At 45.8% G+C, this 17,811-nt stretch overlaps 1 protein-coding gene across 2 annotated transcripts in view; it reads left to right on the top strand.

Annotated features, from left to right (window-relative positions):
• Nucleotides 1-17,811, top strand: part of CERS5 (ceramide synthase 5) — an 81,474-nt gene that overhangs the window by 42,296 nt on the left and 21,367 nt on the right. For both annotated transcript variants that reach the window (XM_075337260.1, XM_075337261.1), the window contains exons 5-7: nt 558-608; nt 4,240-4,332; nt 16,393-16,521. In XM_075337260.1, the coding sequence (XP_075193375.1) occupies nt 558-608; nt 4,240-4,332; nt 16,393-16,521 (273 nt within the window). The remainder of the gene's footprint in view (nt 1-557; nt 609-4,239; nt 4,333-16,392; nt 16,522-17,811) is intronic.

Genomic DNA, 17,811 nt, shown 5'->3' with positions numbered 1-17,811 from the left:
TTACATCACAGACCAGTGTAAAGCGCCGTGCTGCAGCCCAAAACGGGGGGCAGGATGTAGTGAGGGCGTGACAGCCGGCTCCATGCTCCTCCTACCGGATAGCTCCCAGTCTTAGAATAGGGGGCGGGGCAGGTATGAAGAGCATGGAGCCGCCAGCCACGCCTCTACTACACTCCTCCCTGCCCCACTCCCCGCTACGCCCCCCTGTTCTCTGCTGCAGCACGCCGCTTTACACTGGTCTGTGACGTAACATCCCATATGGGAGGGGTGAGGAGCAGCTACATGTGATCTAAAGATGCGAGAACGGCAGTGACCAGCTCAGCTCATAGTGTATGAGGGCAGGGACAGTACAAAAATATTTCATCTCCCCAGAGTACCACTTAAATACCAATGGAAAACCCCTTTAACGTGAGCACAACCTTGTAACAAACATTTGATGCATTTTTGAAAGAGGAACCATTCTTGAAGATTTATTTTGCATTCATGACTATGTGCGCAAAAGTGTTTTTATAATATATATTTATGTATTTATATAATTTTTTTCTTCTTTTTTGCAGTCACCCTGGTTCTGGGATACTCGACAGTGCTGGTACAACTACCCCTATCAGGTAGAGAATTAGAGAATCCTGCACCTTCATCTGAACAACCAAAACCGAGTTTTAAAATAACTAAATCAGTATGTTCCTGTAGTTACACTGTTCACAATGCTTGAAATTCTCCTTCTCGCACCCCCTAATGCCCCATTTATTACAAGGGACCATTGTATGACTGATAAGACACTGCTGCAGTCAGGTTACACAGTGGCAGTGCCTCCCGGAGCCCGTGTCTTCTCCCCTTCCTGCTCTCTCACCAGTCCTGTTAGTACCGCAGCGTGACAGATCTGCGATGTCCTTGCAGTCTTCAGATTCTCATTCCTGCACCCATCATAAGTTGAAAGAAAAAGATGACCTGAAGTTGGACTGGTTTTATGTAACTGGAGAACAATATTAAGTCTCCTCCATTCACTTTAGTATCATTGTAACCAAACAGTGTTAAACAAACCCCATTGATAGTACTGGGGTCCATCAAGTTCTGTATAGCGTCTGTCGTTTCTATTCAATAAATCGCACTGCAGATGGCCACTTCGCCTAAAATGGAAAAACTGATATAAGTTTGTTTCAATTAAATATAATTTCAAAGATGTCTGACCTATGGAATGAGACCCCTCTTATTTATATCCCGATACTGCTAGCTGATGCTTTGTACACTGTGGACCAGTGGTCACCAACCTGTGGTTCGAGAGCCACATGTGGCTCGCGGTCCCGTGATGTGTGACTCGTGGCTGTCTGTCAGCTTGGTGCAATAGCACCAGGTGTAGCAAACTGCTATGAAGAGCAGGTATTCAGATATTGACTTTTGTGAGTACCCCATACAGAAGAGCAGATCTGGAAGTGGGGTAAGGTAAGAACCCCTAGATCTTGGTATGCTGCCTTGGTGTGATTTCTGTGGAAAAGCTTTGTCATTATATTGGTAATGGCGGCTCTGGGTGTCACTGCTGTGAGGCGGGCGTGAGCTGAATGTGGCTCGTTGACACCCTTGTCGGAGCTGGATGTGGCTTGTTGACCCTACCCCCTCACCTTGTCGGAGCTGGATGTGGATCGTTGATTTCCCCCCCCCCCTTGTCGGAGCTGGATGTGGCTTGTTGACCCTACCCCCTCACCTTGTCGGAGCTGGATGTGGCTCGTTGATCCCCCCCCCCCCCCCTTGTTGACCCTACAACCTCACCTTGTTGGAGCTGGGTGTGGCTCGTTGACACCCCCCCCAAACTCTCGTCAGAGTTGGATATGGCTCGTTGTCTACCCCCCCCCCCCTCTCCTCTCCACCTGTCAGAGCTGGATGTGGCTTGTTGACACCCCCCCACTCTTGTCGGAGCTGGATGTGACTCGTTGTCTCTACCCCCCCCCCCCCACCACCTGTCAGAGCTGGATGTGTCTCGTTGACATCCCCTGTCTGCCGAGTGTGGCTCTGCAAGCAAGAAAGTTTGGGGGATCACTGCTTTAGACCTAATTGCGAATCTTCTCGAGCCTAGGCTGGTATATTGCACGGTTTGACGTGAGCATAATATAGGAACACTTCCGCGCCTCATCATTGTTGCAAGTTCCAGCTGGACCGCAGCTCTAATGGCTGAATTATTGGGCATTTGTAATGCTGTCCATTCTGCTCATTTCAGCCATGGTCAGGCGGAGACTTGTGGGAATAATTCTTTGTGTGTGTGACCATGGCTTTATGTAGTGTTCAGATAGGAGCAATTTGTGCTCCTGATGTATTTGGTCAATAGACTATGACCTGCACTGAATAGAACTGATATCTCTTGTACCCAGATACATTGCAGATGCAGCAAAATCAGATTTTATGTCAAATAATTACTAGGAACGAATGTTGACTCTTAGTAAATGGTAGTAACGTTATTCTAGATGATGTAGAACAGATACAGAGAACTTGAATAGAATATCTCAGACCCCAACCAAATAATGTAACACAGTAGTCATAGCTGCTTGTCTGTTTCTATATAGTGAGAAAGGTGGATAAAGGGTGGGTTTGAAGTCCACGTAAAAGATAATGTGGCCTCAGAATCCCTCCTCACCGTCTCTCTCCCCAGCGGTTAAGCAGTTCGAGGGGTTTGTCAGTCTACCACAATTTTTTTGGGGAATCCTCCAGGGTAGCATCAGCATATATTGATTTTATTTATTTTTAAGTGATCAAGAGGTTTATGGCCATTTGCCACTGCGGGGTGGTTGGTACTCTTGATGGCATCCAATGTCTGGCCACCCATTTTCAGGCTGTTAATAGAGCCACAGCCAGGAATAATCTACCTACAGTCCTGGGATAATGTTCAGGATCTACAAATAGGAGACAAGTCTTGGGGTCAGTTGTGATATGGATTTCCATGCAGTCGTGTAGAAAAGAAACCACTTGTGCTCAGTATCCCCTAATCTCCGAGGAATACCAGAGAAGTTGGGAAAAAATGTTCATGGGCCCCTGTGACATTTGGGGTACTCATCTGGGAATTTAGGGGCTTCCAACAGGTGAGTGCCCAGTGCTCCTCATATATCCCACTTGCTTCTCATCAGGTCATGTTGTTCTGTGCTCTCTGCCAACAAAGTCATGTAATGGGATACAAGTCCAGGTGGATTCAGTAGTTGCAGAAGGTTGGTGGACCTGGCACCAATGTCTAAAGGGCATGTCATACTCATAGGTAGCAGTAAAGGTAATTATTTGGAAGGTTTAGCTTTTTTGGGTTTTTTGTATTTTTAGCATTTGGAATGGCTTAAGGGCCTCAGCCAAAAATATCTGACCAAGGTAGATCAATCCTGTCCTTTACCACTTTCCAGATTTGACAATTAAGTGAGGGATCTATCATTCATCTCTGGGGTTTGGTTGTCATAAGATGTGACCGAAGCAACCAACCACACACTTTTTTAGCTTCTAGGTGTAAACAATCTTTCTATTCATTGACGTCAAGCCAAGAGATTTGTGTCAGAAAGTTGCACGAATTCGGATTCCAAAATGATGCTTTGTAAGGCTAGGTTCGCACACTGCGTCTTTTTGACGCTGCGTTTTTGTGCGTTTTTGGCCGCTAAAAACTCACAAAAACGCACCTACGTCGAAAAAACGCATAAAAAAACGCATGCGTTTTTGCCGCGATTTGGTGCGTTTTTGGCTGCGTTTTGCTGCGTTTTTCATCTCTGCGTTTTTGCTGCGTTTTTCCAATGCATTGCATGGGGGGAAAACGCAGAAAAACGCAGGAAAGAACTGACATGTCCATTTTTTTTTTTAACTCAAAAACGCAGGTAAAAAAAACAGATGTGTGCGGACAGCAAAAATGAAAACTCATAGACTTTGCTGGGGAAGCAAAGTCCTGCAGTTTTGAGGCCAAAAACACACCCGAAAAACGCGCAAAAACGCCGCGAAAAACGCACTGTGCGCACATAGCCTTACTTCCAGAAAACCCTTTGAGTGCATAGAGCCGGGAGTCTGTTGTATTCAGGCGCCTAAGGGATTGGCGGCTCTACATCCAACATTAATCCAGAAATCAATAGAAGACCCTTTTATGATTCCATGGGATCAGGCCAGATCCTGTACACAATGATCCATCATGGCTTTCATTATTATTTCCACCTACATACGATGATTTTTCTATTTTCTGTGTGTTTGGTTATCAGAATTTTAACTTTACTTTTTTGTCCATTTCCTTAACAGCCGCTCACGCAGGGTCTGTACTATTATTATATTCAAGAGCTGGCGTTTTACTGGTCCTTAATGTTCTCCCAATTCACAGACATCAAGCGCAAGGTAAGACTTCTCAGAGAATGTGGGAATGTGATGCTGTCGGGAAGTAGAAAATGCCCAGATCTTATCAGAAGTAATGGATGGGAGCGTAGGTACCGAGAAGTAAATGTATTAATGCAGACAGGTTCCTTGTACATTGCGTCCAAGCCTTATATGCCACATATGCAAGGAAAAGTCATATGTGAATGTAGGGCTCCATTCACCCATCAGAAGCCAAAAAAGTGTCCTACTGGCCGCTGTCTGGTGGTAAGCAATCTGTAGCACAATGCAGTTTGTTTTTTTTTTTTATTTTTAGCTCTTTCAATAATCCGTGGGCCATGATTGACGTTCCTCAGTAGAGAAGAGAGGCAGAGGAAATAAGAAATGAGATTTAGGTGACTCATACCAGTTATCTGTAGTGGGAGTTCACATTCCTTCCGAAACCCCCCCCCCCCCTCCCCAAAAAAAAAACTACTAGTACAGCCACTAGTACAGCCATTGATAGTTTTATTTCAGTTCACTAAATATTGGGTTGATTATAGGAGCAGGTGGTGGTATTAAGGGCTTTTGGCACCAAGAATAAATGTATGAGATTAGTTAGTCACTTCCTCTACCCAGACCCTATATCCTGATGGATCCCTATACACATACAAGAGAAGTTCAGCTAGGTGCTCTTACCCTATACATAAAGTCTTACAGTATCTCCTTGTTCTGGAAATTGCTGTCCAGTAACCTAGTAAATGTCCACTTGGGACTTAATCTAGATATTTTCTTTTTGCTGCTACTTAAAGTGCACCAATCGTCAGGATTTTCCTATATAACCTAAAGCCATTGCTATACTGGCATGATCATGATGATTCTATACATACCTTTTGTTGTCACCTAGGATGTATAGGTTTTGAAACACAAGCATGTAAAGTTTGTAAAATGAGCAGCTTTTTGAGTGTCAGCAGCTGCCGATCAGCTGATAACTGGGGTGGGTATTCATAGTGATTCCTGCCCCCCTGTCTGTCTATCCTCCCACTGTTATTTATGCTAATTCTATTATAGAATCGTTTTACTAACTAACTAGGACCTGTGCTGATGTCAGTCATGTGACCAAAAGGGGCTGGGCTTCAGCCAACATAGCTGATATCAGAAAGCAACATTATTTTTGTTGGCTGAGGCCCTGCCCCTTCTGGTCACATGGGTTTGACATCAGCACAGGTCCTTCTAGTAAGTAAAATGATTCTATAATGGAATTAGCATAAATAACGGCAAGGATGGACAGGCAGGGGAGTGGAATTGGGCACTTTCCTTTGCCCTGTGCCTTTTGGGCACTTTCCTTTGCCCTGTGCCTTTTGGGCACTTTCCTTTGCCCTGTGCCTTTTGGGCACTTTCCTTTGCCCTGTGCCTTTTGGGCACTTTCCTTTGCCCTGTGCCTTTTGGGCACTTTCCTCTGCCCTGTGCCTTTTGGGCACTTTCCTCTGCCCTGTGCCTTTTGGGCACTTTCCTCTGCCCTGTGCCTTTTGGGCACTTTCCTCTGCCCTGTGCCTTTTGGGCACTTTCCTCTGCCCTGTGCCTTTTGGGCACTTTCCTCTGCCCTGTGCCTTTTGGGCACTTTCCTCTGCCCTGTGCCTTTTGGGCACTTTCCTCTGCCCTGTGCCTTTTGGGCACTTTCCTCTGCCCTCGGCCGGGCAAAGAAGTGTGCGTGCGCAGGAGCGCAATGGAGAACAGTGTGTGGATGATGTAGGATTGGTGTAGAGACCTATATATAGCATTCTAGAATGCTGTATACAGTGTGTCCATCCATATCCTAGCCACTGCCATTAACTTGAGAACGGTGGCAGCTATAGGCATAGAAGTGGTGTCTAGGTATAGTCTTTACCTGTATGCAAGGTGTCTATTCATATTAAATTGATGATGCCCTACAAGTTTGCAATTCCCTTTTTTTTTTTTCCTTCTCCTCTTTCTCGTTCTGTTTTCGAGATAAAAATGCTAACTCAGTTGTTTTCCACCAGGTGGCGCTATAGGTGGTTTCATTGCGTAGCGCCTGGCTACTTTACTACGCCTAGATACCACTTCTATGCCTGTAGCTGCCGCCGTTCTCAAGTTAATGGCGGTGGACAGGATATGGGTGGACACACTGTATAAGGGCTTACTGGTGGTGGCCGCAGTTGAAAGACCTGGTGACCAGTTCCCTTTTTAAACTGTTTTCTCTGAAACACCAAAGCCACACGTGGCTGCTATCATGCTGCATGTGGTTTGTGTAGCTTGTATCAACTGTGACAAATTAGACATTTCCAGAATATTGGGCTGGTTCCACCACATAGGACAGTACACGTACAGGGCCCTGCGTAGTTTTCATTGTGGGAGAACCTCGTGTCATATGTTTGAGCTTTCAGGGTCCGGTTTATTCAGCGCACACAAAAGCCGCACATACCATCTACAGCTAGATGATGTAAAGCTGTGTGACAGGAGTACGTTCCCTCTGCAAACACCACATATCCTGCTTCATGTTAGAACAGGACAGTTCTCGGCGGTCTTGTGACTACATTTCCTGTCCTTGCCGGTGCTAATTGAAGCTTATAGGACACAACCACATTCTTTCTTCATATTTCTTTTGTGTCTCAATAACTCAAGTCAACCAGTTTCTTATTAGGGAAAAAATTAATCTTTCATGCCTTTCTGCACATTTTGAAGCCACTGAGAAAGGCCACGTCTTTTTATATAAATGTAACCTCTTGTAGATTAGGGATGAGAATGCGTGAATAGGATTATACCTTCATGTGCTGTGCTGTGCTGTGCATGTATAAATAATATTTAATATAGCGTTGACTGGACACTGAAGTATTGGTAGCACATGTAACGTAAAACCCTTTGATTCATTATCCCCTCTTTATGCTGGCTTTATGTTGTCACAAAAATTGGTGCACAGTTTTTTTAAAGGGGTTGTCCAGTCCTCTGATGAAAGTCTCCGGTAACGCTGACTTCTTTCTGCAGACAATTTTTAGTGTCCGGATTCTCTGTTGTCTCTGGTGTGAGAGCACAACCACATGACCACAAGCATGTGATCTGCATACATGTTACATACCAACTATACGTATGCTGCCTCGCACAATACTAGTGAATTGAGAGAGGCTGTGCATGTCTAGTCAGAATGTGACGGGAAGTGTACAAATCATATACACTGGAACCTCGCTTAACGAGTAACCCAGTTAGCGAGTATTTCGCTTAACGAGCAAAGCTTGCTGTAACTTTGTAACTCCGTTTACGAGCAAGCTTTGCTGAACGAGCAAAATACTCACCGCACACACTTCCAATTCCGTACATCCACCGCGCTCTAACCCGCTCTTCCATTCCACACAAGCACACACAAGCGCATGCACGCACATTATGCTCACCTTACCTTACGTTCCATCTCCGGCCTCATGGTTCTTGTAGTTCACCGGTACAGGATGTGTATCTGGTAACCATCGTGACGAGGGAGGAACTTCCACTGCCAGACCGCTGACGTCAAAGGCAGAAGCCGCTTGCCTCTGATTGGCCAGCGTGCTGCCTTTGAGTAGCAGCTGACAGTGGAAGTTCCTCCCTCGTCGCAATGGTTACCCGATACACATCTTGTACCGGCAAACTGCAAGATCCATGAGGCCGGCGATGGAACAGAAGGTAAGGTGAGCATAATATGTGTACCTTCCATTCCATCGCCGGCCTCATGGATCTTGCAGTTTGCCGGTACAGGATGTGTATCGGTAGCCATCGCGACGAGGGAGGAACTTCCACTATCAGCCTCTACTCAAAGGCAACGCGCTGGTCAATCAGAGGCAAGCGGCTCATGCCTTTGACGTCAGCGCTCTGGCAGCGGAAGTTCCTCCCTCGTCGCGATGGTTACCCGATACACATCCTGTACCGGCGAACTGCAAGTTCCAGGAGACCGGCGATGGAACGGAAGGTAAGGTGAGCATAATTTGTGCGTGTTTGTGCGTGATGGCACAATAAGGGACCAGGATGGAACATTTTAACAAGTTGTGAAACGAATTGTCTGCATTGCAATGATTTCCTATGGGAAATCTTGCTTTGCTGAACGAGTAACTTGGTTAACAAGCACAGTCCCAGAACGGATTGTTCTCATTAACAAAGGTTCCACTGTAGTTGTAATCCTGTGAATGCCCTCTTTCACCAGCAATATTGGAGAATCCTGACAGCAGGTAGTGTGCGCACTATAATGATTCAGAAGTCTGTATTTGCATAGAGTGACTGCCGACCTCTACCAGAAGACCATTAGGTCTTTCTTCTTAAAATGTGGGTAGGCTTATTAAGACTGGTTTGAAAACTCGCAGGTAATAGCGCAAGTTTCATTTTCTGGTACATGGACAACCTTAAAATACTACTTGTACTACTTTACCGTAGTTTACTGCAGGTCAGCAGGCTTTAGGTTTGATTGATATATGAAACACCAGTTTGATAAATTTCCCACTACATTGGTAAATTGTTCCCTACTTTTGTTATGCACTTTTTCTCTCTCAGAATGAAAAAAACCTCACAAGTACCAGCTAGGAGATGTGGCTCCTTTTGTAGATCAATGTTCCACACATTAATGAACCTTGTAGTATGACCACCTATAGGGTAGCTACCTCTCCGAGGTGGTGGTTTGCGAGAGTTAATTTGTACATTTCTTCCCCCCCCCCCCCATGGCTTATTGCCTATAATACTCCTTAGTACAGTGGCATGTAAAAGTTTGGGCACCCCTGGTCAAAATTACTGTTATTGTGAACAGTTAAGCAAATTGAAGTTAACACATTTTCTTTGTATTTTAGGGAAAAAAAAACTTTCATATTTTACATTTTTAAAAATTATAAAAAGGTGAATGGGAAAATGCAAAAGTTTGGACACTTTATTAAAAATGTGTGTGATCAGATAGCTTTTAACCAAGGTATCAGACCTTAATTAGCCTGTTAGGGTTATGGTTTGTTCACTATCATCATTTGGAAAGGCCAGGTGATGTGAATTTCACAGCTTAATAAAATCCCAGCCGCCTCTAATCCACAAAACAGCAGCCATGGTTCGTCTAAGCAGCTGCCTATCACTCTGAAAAATGGTGGGGATCCTCAAAGCAGGAGAAGGCCATAAGAAGCTAGCAAAGCGTTTTCAAGTCATTTCCTTAGTTCGAAATAATAATTTACAAGATGGCAGTTACCAGGAACAGTGCATGTCAAGATAAGGTCTGGAAGAACAAGCTAAATTTGAGAGCTGCTCATAGGATTGCTAAGAGGCAAATCAGAGGCCAGCTTGACTGCAAAAGACCTTCAGCTATATTTAGCAGACCTGGAGTTGTGGTACATTGCTCAACTGTTTAGAGATACCGTCACAAATATGGCCTCCATAGAAGAGTCATGAGTCATCCAAAGAAAACCTCTCCTGCGTCCTCACCCCCCCCCCCCCAAAAAAAAAATAATTCAGCGTCAGAGGTATGAAGAAGAAAATCCAAACTGATGCATTTTGGAAATAAGACCTGTGTGCTTATGAGGTTAAATTAAAACTGTTTGGCCACAATGATCAAAGGTATATGTGGAGAGAGAAAAGGGCACAGAATTTCAGGAAAAGAACAGATCTCCAACCATTACGTATGAGGTGGATCAATCATGCTTTGGGGTTGTGTTAAGGCCCAGTCACACACAACGACTTACCAGCGATCCCGAAAACGATGCGACCTGATAGGGATTGCAGGTAAGTCGCTGGGAGGTCGCAGGTGAGATGTCACACAGTCAGATCTTACCAGCGATGCAGGAACAATACAGGTCGCAGTAGCGACCTGTATAACGATCTCAGCAGTCACTGTGACCCTGTCACAGTGTCAAACACAGCGATGTGTCCTGCCCAGCAGAACATCGCCTTTGAAGAAAATGACCTGGACCATTCAGCAAGGACTAGAGATCTCACAGCAGGGGCCTGATCGCTGGTAGATGTCACACATAACGAGATCGCTAACGGGATCGCTACTGCGTCACCAAAACGGTGACTCAGCTGCGATCTCGCTAGCGATCTCGCTAGCGATCTCGTTATGTGTGACAGTACCTTTACACCCAATGGCATGGGGAACATTTCATGGGTGTAGCAAAGAGTGGATTCAATGAAAGGTTAACAAATGCTTGATGCAAACCTAACACAGTCTGTACTGCAGACGTTGGAAAGAGGATGGCTTCTACAAATGTATAATGATCCTAAACACACGTCAAAATCCACAATAGCCAACCTCAAAAGGCGCAAACTAAGGATCTAAAGATTTTACAATCGCCTGATCTGAACATCAATGAAAATCTGTGGCTAGACCTCCAAAGGAGCAGTGCATGCAAGATGAGCCAGGAATCTCACAGAACTGGAAGAGAAGGAAGAATGGATGAAAATCTATCAAACAAGAATGGAAAGACTCTTGGCTGGCTACAAAAAGCATTTACAAACTGTGGTACTTGCTAAAGGGGGTGCTACTAGGTACTAATCATGCAGGGTGCCCAAACGTTTGCATTGGCCCATTTTCTTTTTTAGCTAAATATAAGGGGTTTTGTTTGTATTTTAAGCAAAAAAAAAAAACCGGAAAAAACACAAAGGAAATGTCATCTTTAACTTTCCCATTTCCCACAAATTAATTACATATCTTGGAATCATTAAAGCACCACTCCAGCGTTTTTTTTCCAGCTTGAAACGGTGCTTTAAATACTAAATCCCCCTGTACTAAATTTGCCCTCCGGCATTTTCATCCTTATTCGGGGCTGCTGCGGTTCCGCTGCGCCATCTTGTGCCTGTTAAGTCTGGCTGGCTAGAAGTTAAATCACAAGCACCCAATACAAGTCCATGAGAGCCAGAAACAGGCCCCCATAGACTTGTATTGATTTGTGACCTCCAGCTCACTCTATAAAATTGCTGGTGACCGACCAGCGCGATGATTGAAAAAAAGATGAAGACTGTGGCAGGTGAGTATAAGACAGATATATCTAACACCCTCCTGTATCTATTTTCACATTTAGTAAACACCAACTAGATTTGGTTTTAAGGGGAAAAGGGAGAGCGAAGAATAGACATATGAATAATGAAAAATAGATACAATTTAACTTTTTATTCTGTGATCATTAATATGTTAATAGTAGTCCTATGCCTGATTAAAGTAATCCCTGGGATTGGGAAAGAGTTAACCGGGTCCCCAGATGATTCCGGTTTAAACTCTGGATAAAATTTACCCTTTGTAAACAGAGTTGTGTAATTGTACTGGTTAGAAGCCAGGCAAGCTGGCGAAACGCGCGTTGGGACAAAGTACTGACCTAGTATAGGAAGAGACCAGACCATCCTCACATAAACAGTGTGCGGTATTATACAGAGACAGAAAGGAGCGCACCGAAATAGACCAGCGCGGTATGCATAGCAGTCTATTCCACTGTCCAGCATGTACGCAACCACTAGTTACTGTGCAAGCACCCTGGTGAACATTTTCAGAGGCCGTGGAGTGCCTGATCTCCGCTGTAATACAGTCACATTCCTATGAGCCACAAGCAGGGCATTTAGCATCTGGCTGCAGGGCACACACTAATTGCATGTGTGGACCAAACACATGCAAGTGGAACAGTGTTTCACACTGAAGTCTTAGGGCTGTAGTTTGATGAAGGTGTCTGTATACATCGGTTATATAATTCACTTTGTGAGCTTCACACTTTATTACTGTCACATAACAGTATGTGGGTGTCCGGACTTCAAGCCGTGTAATTGAATATTCCAATGGCCGCATGCACATGCAATTATTTACAATATTACACCTAATAAGACTGTATAATCTGCTTCCCTTTCATCTTAGACATTATATAGAGGCAATAAATAATAGCAATTATGGTTTGAAGTTTTTAATATTGGTTTACATTTTATTGCGTGAGATCATTTTACTATATAAAGTCATCATACCTAACGATTGTATTTTATTTAAATCCACAGCCCCACTACTATTATAATAGCATCAGTGGAGCTGCGGTTAGGAATTCCGGATTTGACATTGTAGTACAATTACGGAACTCTAATACTGTCTGTTTACAAAGGGTACATTAAATGCCGACTTTAAAGGGAATAGGATAGGAGTAAACCGGGGTCCCCGGATAACTCCGGATTGAAAGGAACCTGTCACCAGATTTGGGGCCTATAAGCTGCGGCCACCACCAGCGGGCTCTTATATACAGCATTCTAACAGGCGCACTATAATACCTCGATCTGCCCTGCTTAGGGCAGACCAAAGTGCGCCTGCGCAGGACCTCAATGCTGGCGTGTGTGCCTTACATAGGATTCGTCATGTACCCCGGCTTCAAAAGGAGGATGAAGATGGCCGAAAGAGGAGGCGCCGCACCCGGAGGACGAAGACACCCATCTGACACATCTTCACCATACCGACCGTTTAGGTGAGTATTATAAAGTGTTTTTTACGTTATACACAGCGGCCTGGACTCTTATATACAGCAAGTTAGACTGCTGTATATAAGAGCCCACTGGTGGTGGCCGCAGCTTATAGTCACCAAATCTGGTGACAGGTTCCTTTTTAATCTGGAGTTATCTGGGAACCCCGGTTTACTCCTATCCTATTCCTAAAGTTTATTTTGGTCAGGGATAAGATTACATTTTACATTTTAATAATTTTTATGCATTTTTCACATTCTATTCTTTACTCCTCCTGTTCTCCTATAACCAACGAGCATAAGATGCACTTGCATAGATAAAGAGATATTTAGAAAAAGTATTTTTAAAGATCTTTTATCATATGCTAATAAGTGCAGGGACTAGTCACAAGGGTGTTGTCCTGCGCTCAGTCCGCCCTCTTAGCATGTTAGCATACCCACAGGGGCATTGTAACACGCCATTCAATGCAGCATCACCAGCAATGACGCACGGACCTGTGTCCGCTTTCACCGCTTATCAGAATGCCCGGCACTTCCATCATGCACAGTATAATGCTGGGTGTCCTAGTTTCAGAGGTCTTGTGCGCATGACCGGAAGTGCCAGGACTTCAGATCATCAGTGACAGCGGACACAGGTACACACATCACTGCTGGTGACGCTGCAATGAATAGCACATTAGTACGCCTATGTGAGCGTGCTACCATATGAATGCCCTGCGACTAGTCCCTGCGCTCATTAGCATATCATAAAGGATCTTTAGAAATACTTTTTGTAAAGATCTCTTTATGTATGCTACTAGGTAAAGGGACAGTTAGGCAGGGATTGTCAATATGTACCCAGAACTGCTCGTGACAGGTTCCCTTTAAAGACATTGGTTACTGCAGATATGAAAGTGTGATTTCCCACTCCTTCCAGAATCTGTTTAAGGCTGCTTTCACACATCCGTTTTTTGCTGAGCGGCACAATGCGGCGCTTTACAGAAAAAACGCAACTGTTTTGGGGGGTTTTTTTTGCTGCCGGCTGCGTTTTTTCCCCATAGACTTCCATTAGCGCCGTATTGTGCCGCATGGCCTTGCGTTGCGTTCGTTTTTTGCCGGATGCGGCATATTTAGCCCATGCGGCGGCCGGATGGAACGTTGCATGGCACTTTTTTTGTGCGGCGGAAAAACCGCATCGCGCCGGATCCGGCGCGATGCGGCGCAATTTACAATGCAAGCCTATGAACGCCAGATGCGGAGTCCTGCGGCAAAAACCGCATCCGGATGCGGTTTTTTTAACAGGGCATGCTCAGTATCAAGCCGCGTCCGTCAAAAAAATGGACGAGCCGCATGGAAAAACGTATGCAGCGGATCTGTTTTTTTCGCCGCATCCGTTGCATAGGTTTTTGAGCCAGATTGAGCCGCACTGCAAAAACCTGATGTGTGAAAGCAGCCTTAGGCTAAGTTCCCATTTCCGCTAAAATGTATCAGTCACAATCCGCTGCTCTTGTAAACAACGGAATCCGTTTAGCGGATTCCGCTGCTCCCATAGACTTGTATGAGCAGCGGATTGTGACTGATGATGCTGCGTTGCACCCTCCGCCCGACTGATCAGTCGTGGAACGACTGACCGCTGGGCGGGAGGAACGCAGCATGTAACGTTTTTTGAGCAGCGAGATCCGTCGGATTTCGCTGTGCATGCTCTCTGGCTCCCTGCACACGTCACCAGCTTTGGTTGGTTACCCGATATTTACCCTGGTTACAGTGCAAGGAGCCAGCGCTAAGCAGTGTAGGCCCGCAACCAAGGTAAATATCGGGTAACCAAGGTAAACATCGGGTGCTTTGCTACCCGATATTTAGTCTGGTTACGTGTGCAGGGAGGCCGACACTTCCCCGCTCGGCCCCGCCCCCTCCCGCACATGTGTACACACACGTACACGTACACACACACACACACACACACACACACACACACACACACACACACACACACACCTGTCCCCAGCCATGCAGACAAGCACTGCCACTGACACCCTCGTCTGGCCCCGCCCCCCGCTCGGCTCCGCCCGCTCCCGCACTCCACATATGCATGCATGCATGCATACATACATGCACACACTCACACATACTCACCTGTCCCCAGCCATGCAGACCGCAGCACTGCCACTGACATCCTCAGCGCCTGGCCCCGCCCCCCGCTCGGCTCCGCCCCCTCCCGCATTCAGCATGTACACACACACACATACACATACACACACACACACACACACACACACACACACACACACACACACACACACCTGTCCTGCAGTCCCTGCAGCACTGACGTCCTCAGTGCCACGGCCCCGCTCGGCTCCCCACCCCCCCGAACTCCGCCCCCCGCACACAACGGAATCCGACAAAGAATTCTGTTCTTTGTCATCCGTTGTACAGCGTTGAACAGCGCATCAGTCACATGCGTCAAGCGACACATGTGACTGATACAAAACAACGGAAATGTGAACTTAGCCTTAGCCGTCTGTAATCAGTCATTCTGACAAACTATGGCTAAGTTCACACATTCGTTGTTTTGCATCAGTCACATGCGTTGCTTGACGCATGTGACTGATGCGTTGTACAACGGATGACAACGGTGACAAAGAAAAGAATTTTTGTCGGACTCCGTTGTGTGCGGGAGGCGGAGTTCGGGGGGCGGAGCTGAGGACGTCAGTGCCGCGGTCTGCATGGCTGGGGACGTGTGTGTGTGTGTGTGTCTACATGCGGAGTGCGGGAGGGGGCGGAGCCGTGAACGTCAATGCCGCGCAGGGACTGCAGGGCTGGGGACGAGTGAGTGTGTACACATGCGGAGTGCGAGAGGGGGCGGAGTAGAGTGGTGAAGTGTCTGCCTCCTTGCACACTGTATCCAGGGTAAACATCGGGTATAAGCAAAGCACTTTTTGCTTGGTTACCCGATATTTATCTTGGATACCAGCTTAGCGTGGGCTCCCTGCACCCGTAACCACTGTAAATATCGGGTAACTAACCAAAGCGCATTGCTTGGTTACCCGATGTGTATCCTGGTTACGTGTGCAGGGAGCCAGAGAGCGCATGCGCAGCAAAATCCTACGGATCGCGCTGCTCAAAAAACGTTACATGGTGCGTTGCTCCCACCCGGCGGTCAGTTAGAAAACGACTGACCGCGACGCAGCGGATGCAACGCAGCATCATCAGTCACAATCCGTCACTAATAGAAGCCTATGGGGAAAAACAGGATTCCTGCAAAATATTTTGCAGGATACCGTAATTCCTCAAGGCGACTGATTGTGACTGATGCAAAACAACTGAAGTGTGAACTTAGCCTATGGCAGAGTGCGGCTGTTGGAAACTCTATGGAGAGGCATCTAGTGTAGATCAGTGAATCTTGTGCACTCTGGGAACCTGCAGCCTATTTTATGCAGTTGTGTGTGGCCGGTGTGCGCTGGACATGGCTCACAATTGTTATATTGTATCACAATGAGGGTAATGTCTTCCTTTCTGCACATTTATTGCTTCTGACCGTAACGGTTTTGCTAAATCTTGGATTCCATAACCCAAGATCAAATGGCAAACACTTTACTATAAACCCTGTGTCTGCCCCATCACTAGATATCTGAAATATTTCCATACAGTGAGACTTGATTTCCATGTCTAATATTTTTTTTTTTTTTTTTTGCTTAATTGACAGGACTTCTTAATTATGTTTGTTCATCACTTGGCCACTGTTGGCCTCATATCGTTTTCCTATGTCAATAACATGGTCCGTGTGGGGACGCTGGTGATGTGCCTGCACGATGCTTCGGATTTCTTGCTGGAGGTAGGAATAATAGTTTTCATAGTAAAACTGCATGCAAAATGTCTACTGCTCGTGTCTCTCCTAATGGGTTTTCTCAGAATAATTGCATACAAATAATGGATTTCTGTTCTAATAATTAGCTTGAAAAAGGCCCCATGTTGCTGAAACATGACCTGTATATATTATGTAATTATTTTATTAATCTTAACAATAATAGTAATGTCATTGTTATTAATATTGTTGATAATTAATAATTACTGTTAACATTAATGATAATAATTATTATTTCTATACAGATGCAAAGTTTTATTGAATCTCTAGTTCTTGAAAAAGGATTTCTGCTCTTAGTAACGTATTGTCCACAGGCACTGTTAAAGGGAATCTGTCACCAGGTTTTTGCTCCCTGATCTGAGAGCAGCATAATGTAGAGACCGAGACCCTGATTCCAGCAATGTGTCACTTACTGAGCTGTTTGCTGTCATTTTGATAAAATCAATGTTTTCTCTGCTGCAGATCTAGCAGTTAGGCCGACACACTGCGATTAAAAACGGTGCGAGTGGAGTGTGATAAAACATCGCATTCCACTCGGACCAATGTTAGCCTGTGTATCAGCGCACATGAGCGATTATGTTCTCAGCCCTAATCGGACCGAGAAAACAATGGCAGCATGCTGAGACTGTAATGCGATCATGGTTTCTCTCGCACCCATTCAAGTCAATGGGGCGAGAGAAAAATCGCACTGCACTCGCGGTACACCGGTCTACCGCGAGTGCAGAGCGATTATGGCAATAGCTGGCTACGGAGGAGAGAGGGAGATAAATCCCTCCCTCTGCTCCTTGGGCTGGGGCCAAACTGGGACTACTGCGATCCACTTGCATGACACTCGGCTCGTGCTGGCAGTACAGCAGAGCCGAGTGTCATGCGTGTGTCCTTGCAACTGAGGTCCGTTCGTGCAAGCAGACCTCAGCTGCGGGGGGCGGCCCGGCACTCGGGAGGGGTGGGAGGGATTTCTCTCCCTCTCTCCTGCGTAGCCGGCTATTTCCATTCTCGCCCTGCACTAGCAGTACACCGGTGTATCGCGAGTGCAGTGCGATTTATTTATTTATTTATTTATTTTTTTTTTTTCTTCCCCCCCCCCCCCCCATTCACTTGAATAGGTGCGAGAGAAAAAGTCTCGGATTACAATCGCAACATGCTGCGATTGTTTTCTCGGTCCGATTAGGGCTGAGAAAACGCTCATGTGCGCTGACACACAGGCTAGAATTGGTCCGAGGGGAATGCGATGTTTTATCGCACTCCACTCGCACTGTT

This window comes from Anomaloglossus baeobatrachus, chromosome 2, assembly GCF_048569485.1.
Source record: "Anomaloglossus baeobatrachus isolate aAnoBae1 chromosome 2, aAnoBae1.hap1, whole genome shotgun sequence".
NCBI classification, from domain to species: Eukaryota; Metazoa; Chordata; class Amphibia; order Anura; family Aromobatidae; genus Anomaloglossus; species Anomaloglossus baeobatrachus.
This window is presented reverse-complemented; position numbering and strand designations above follow the sequence as displayed.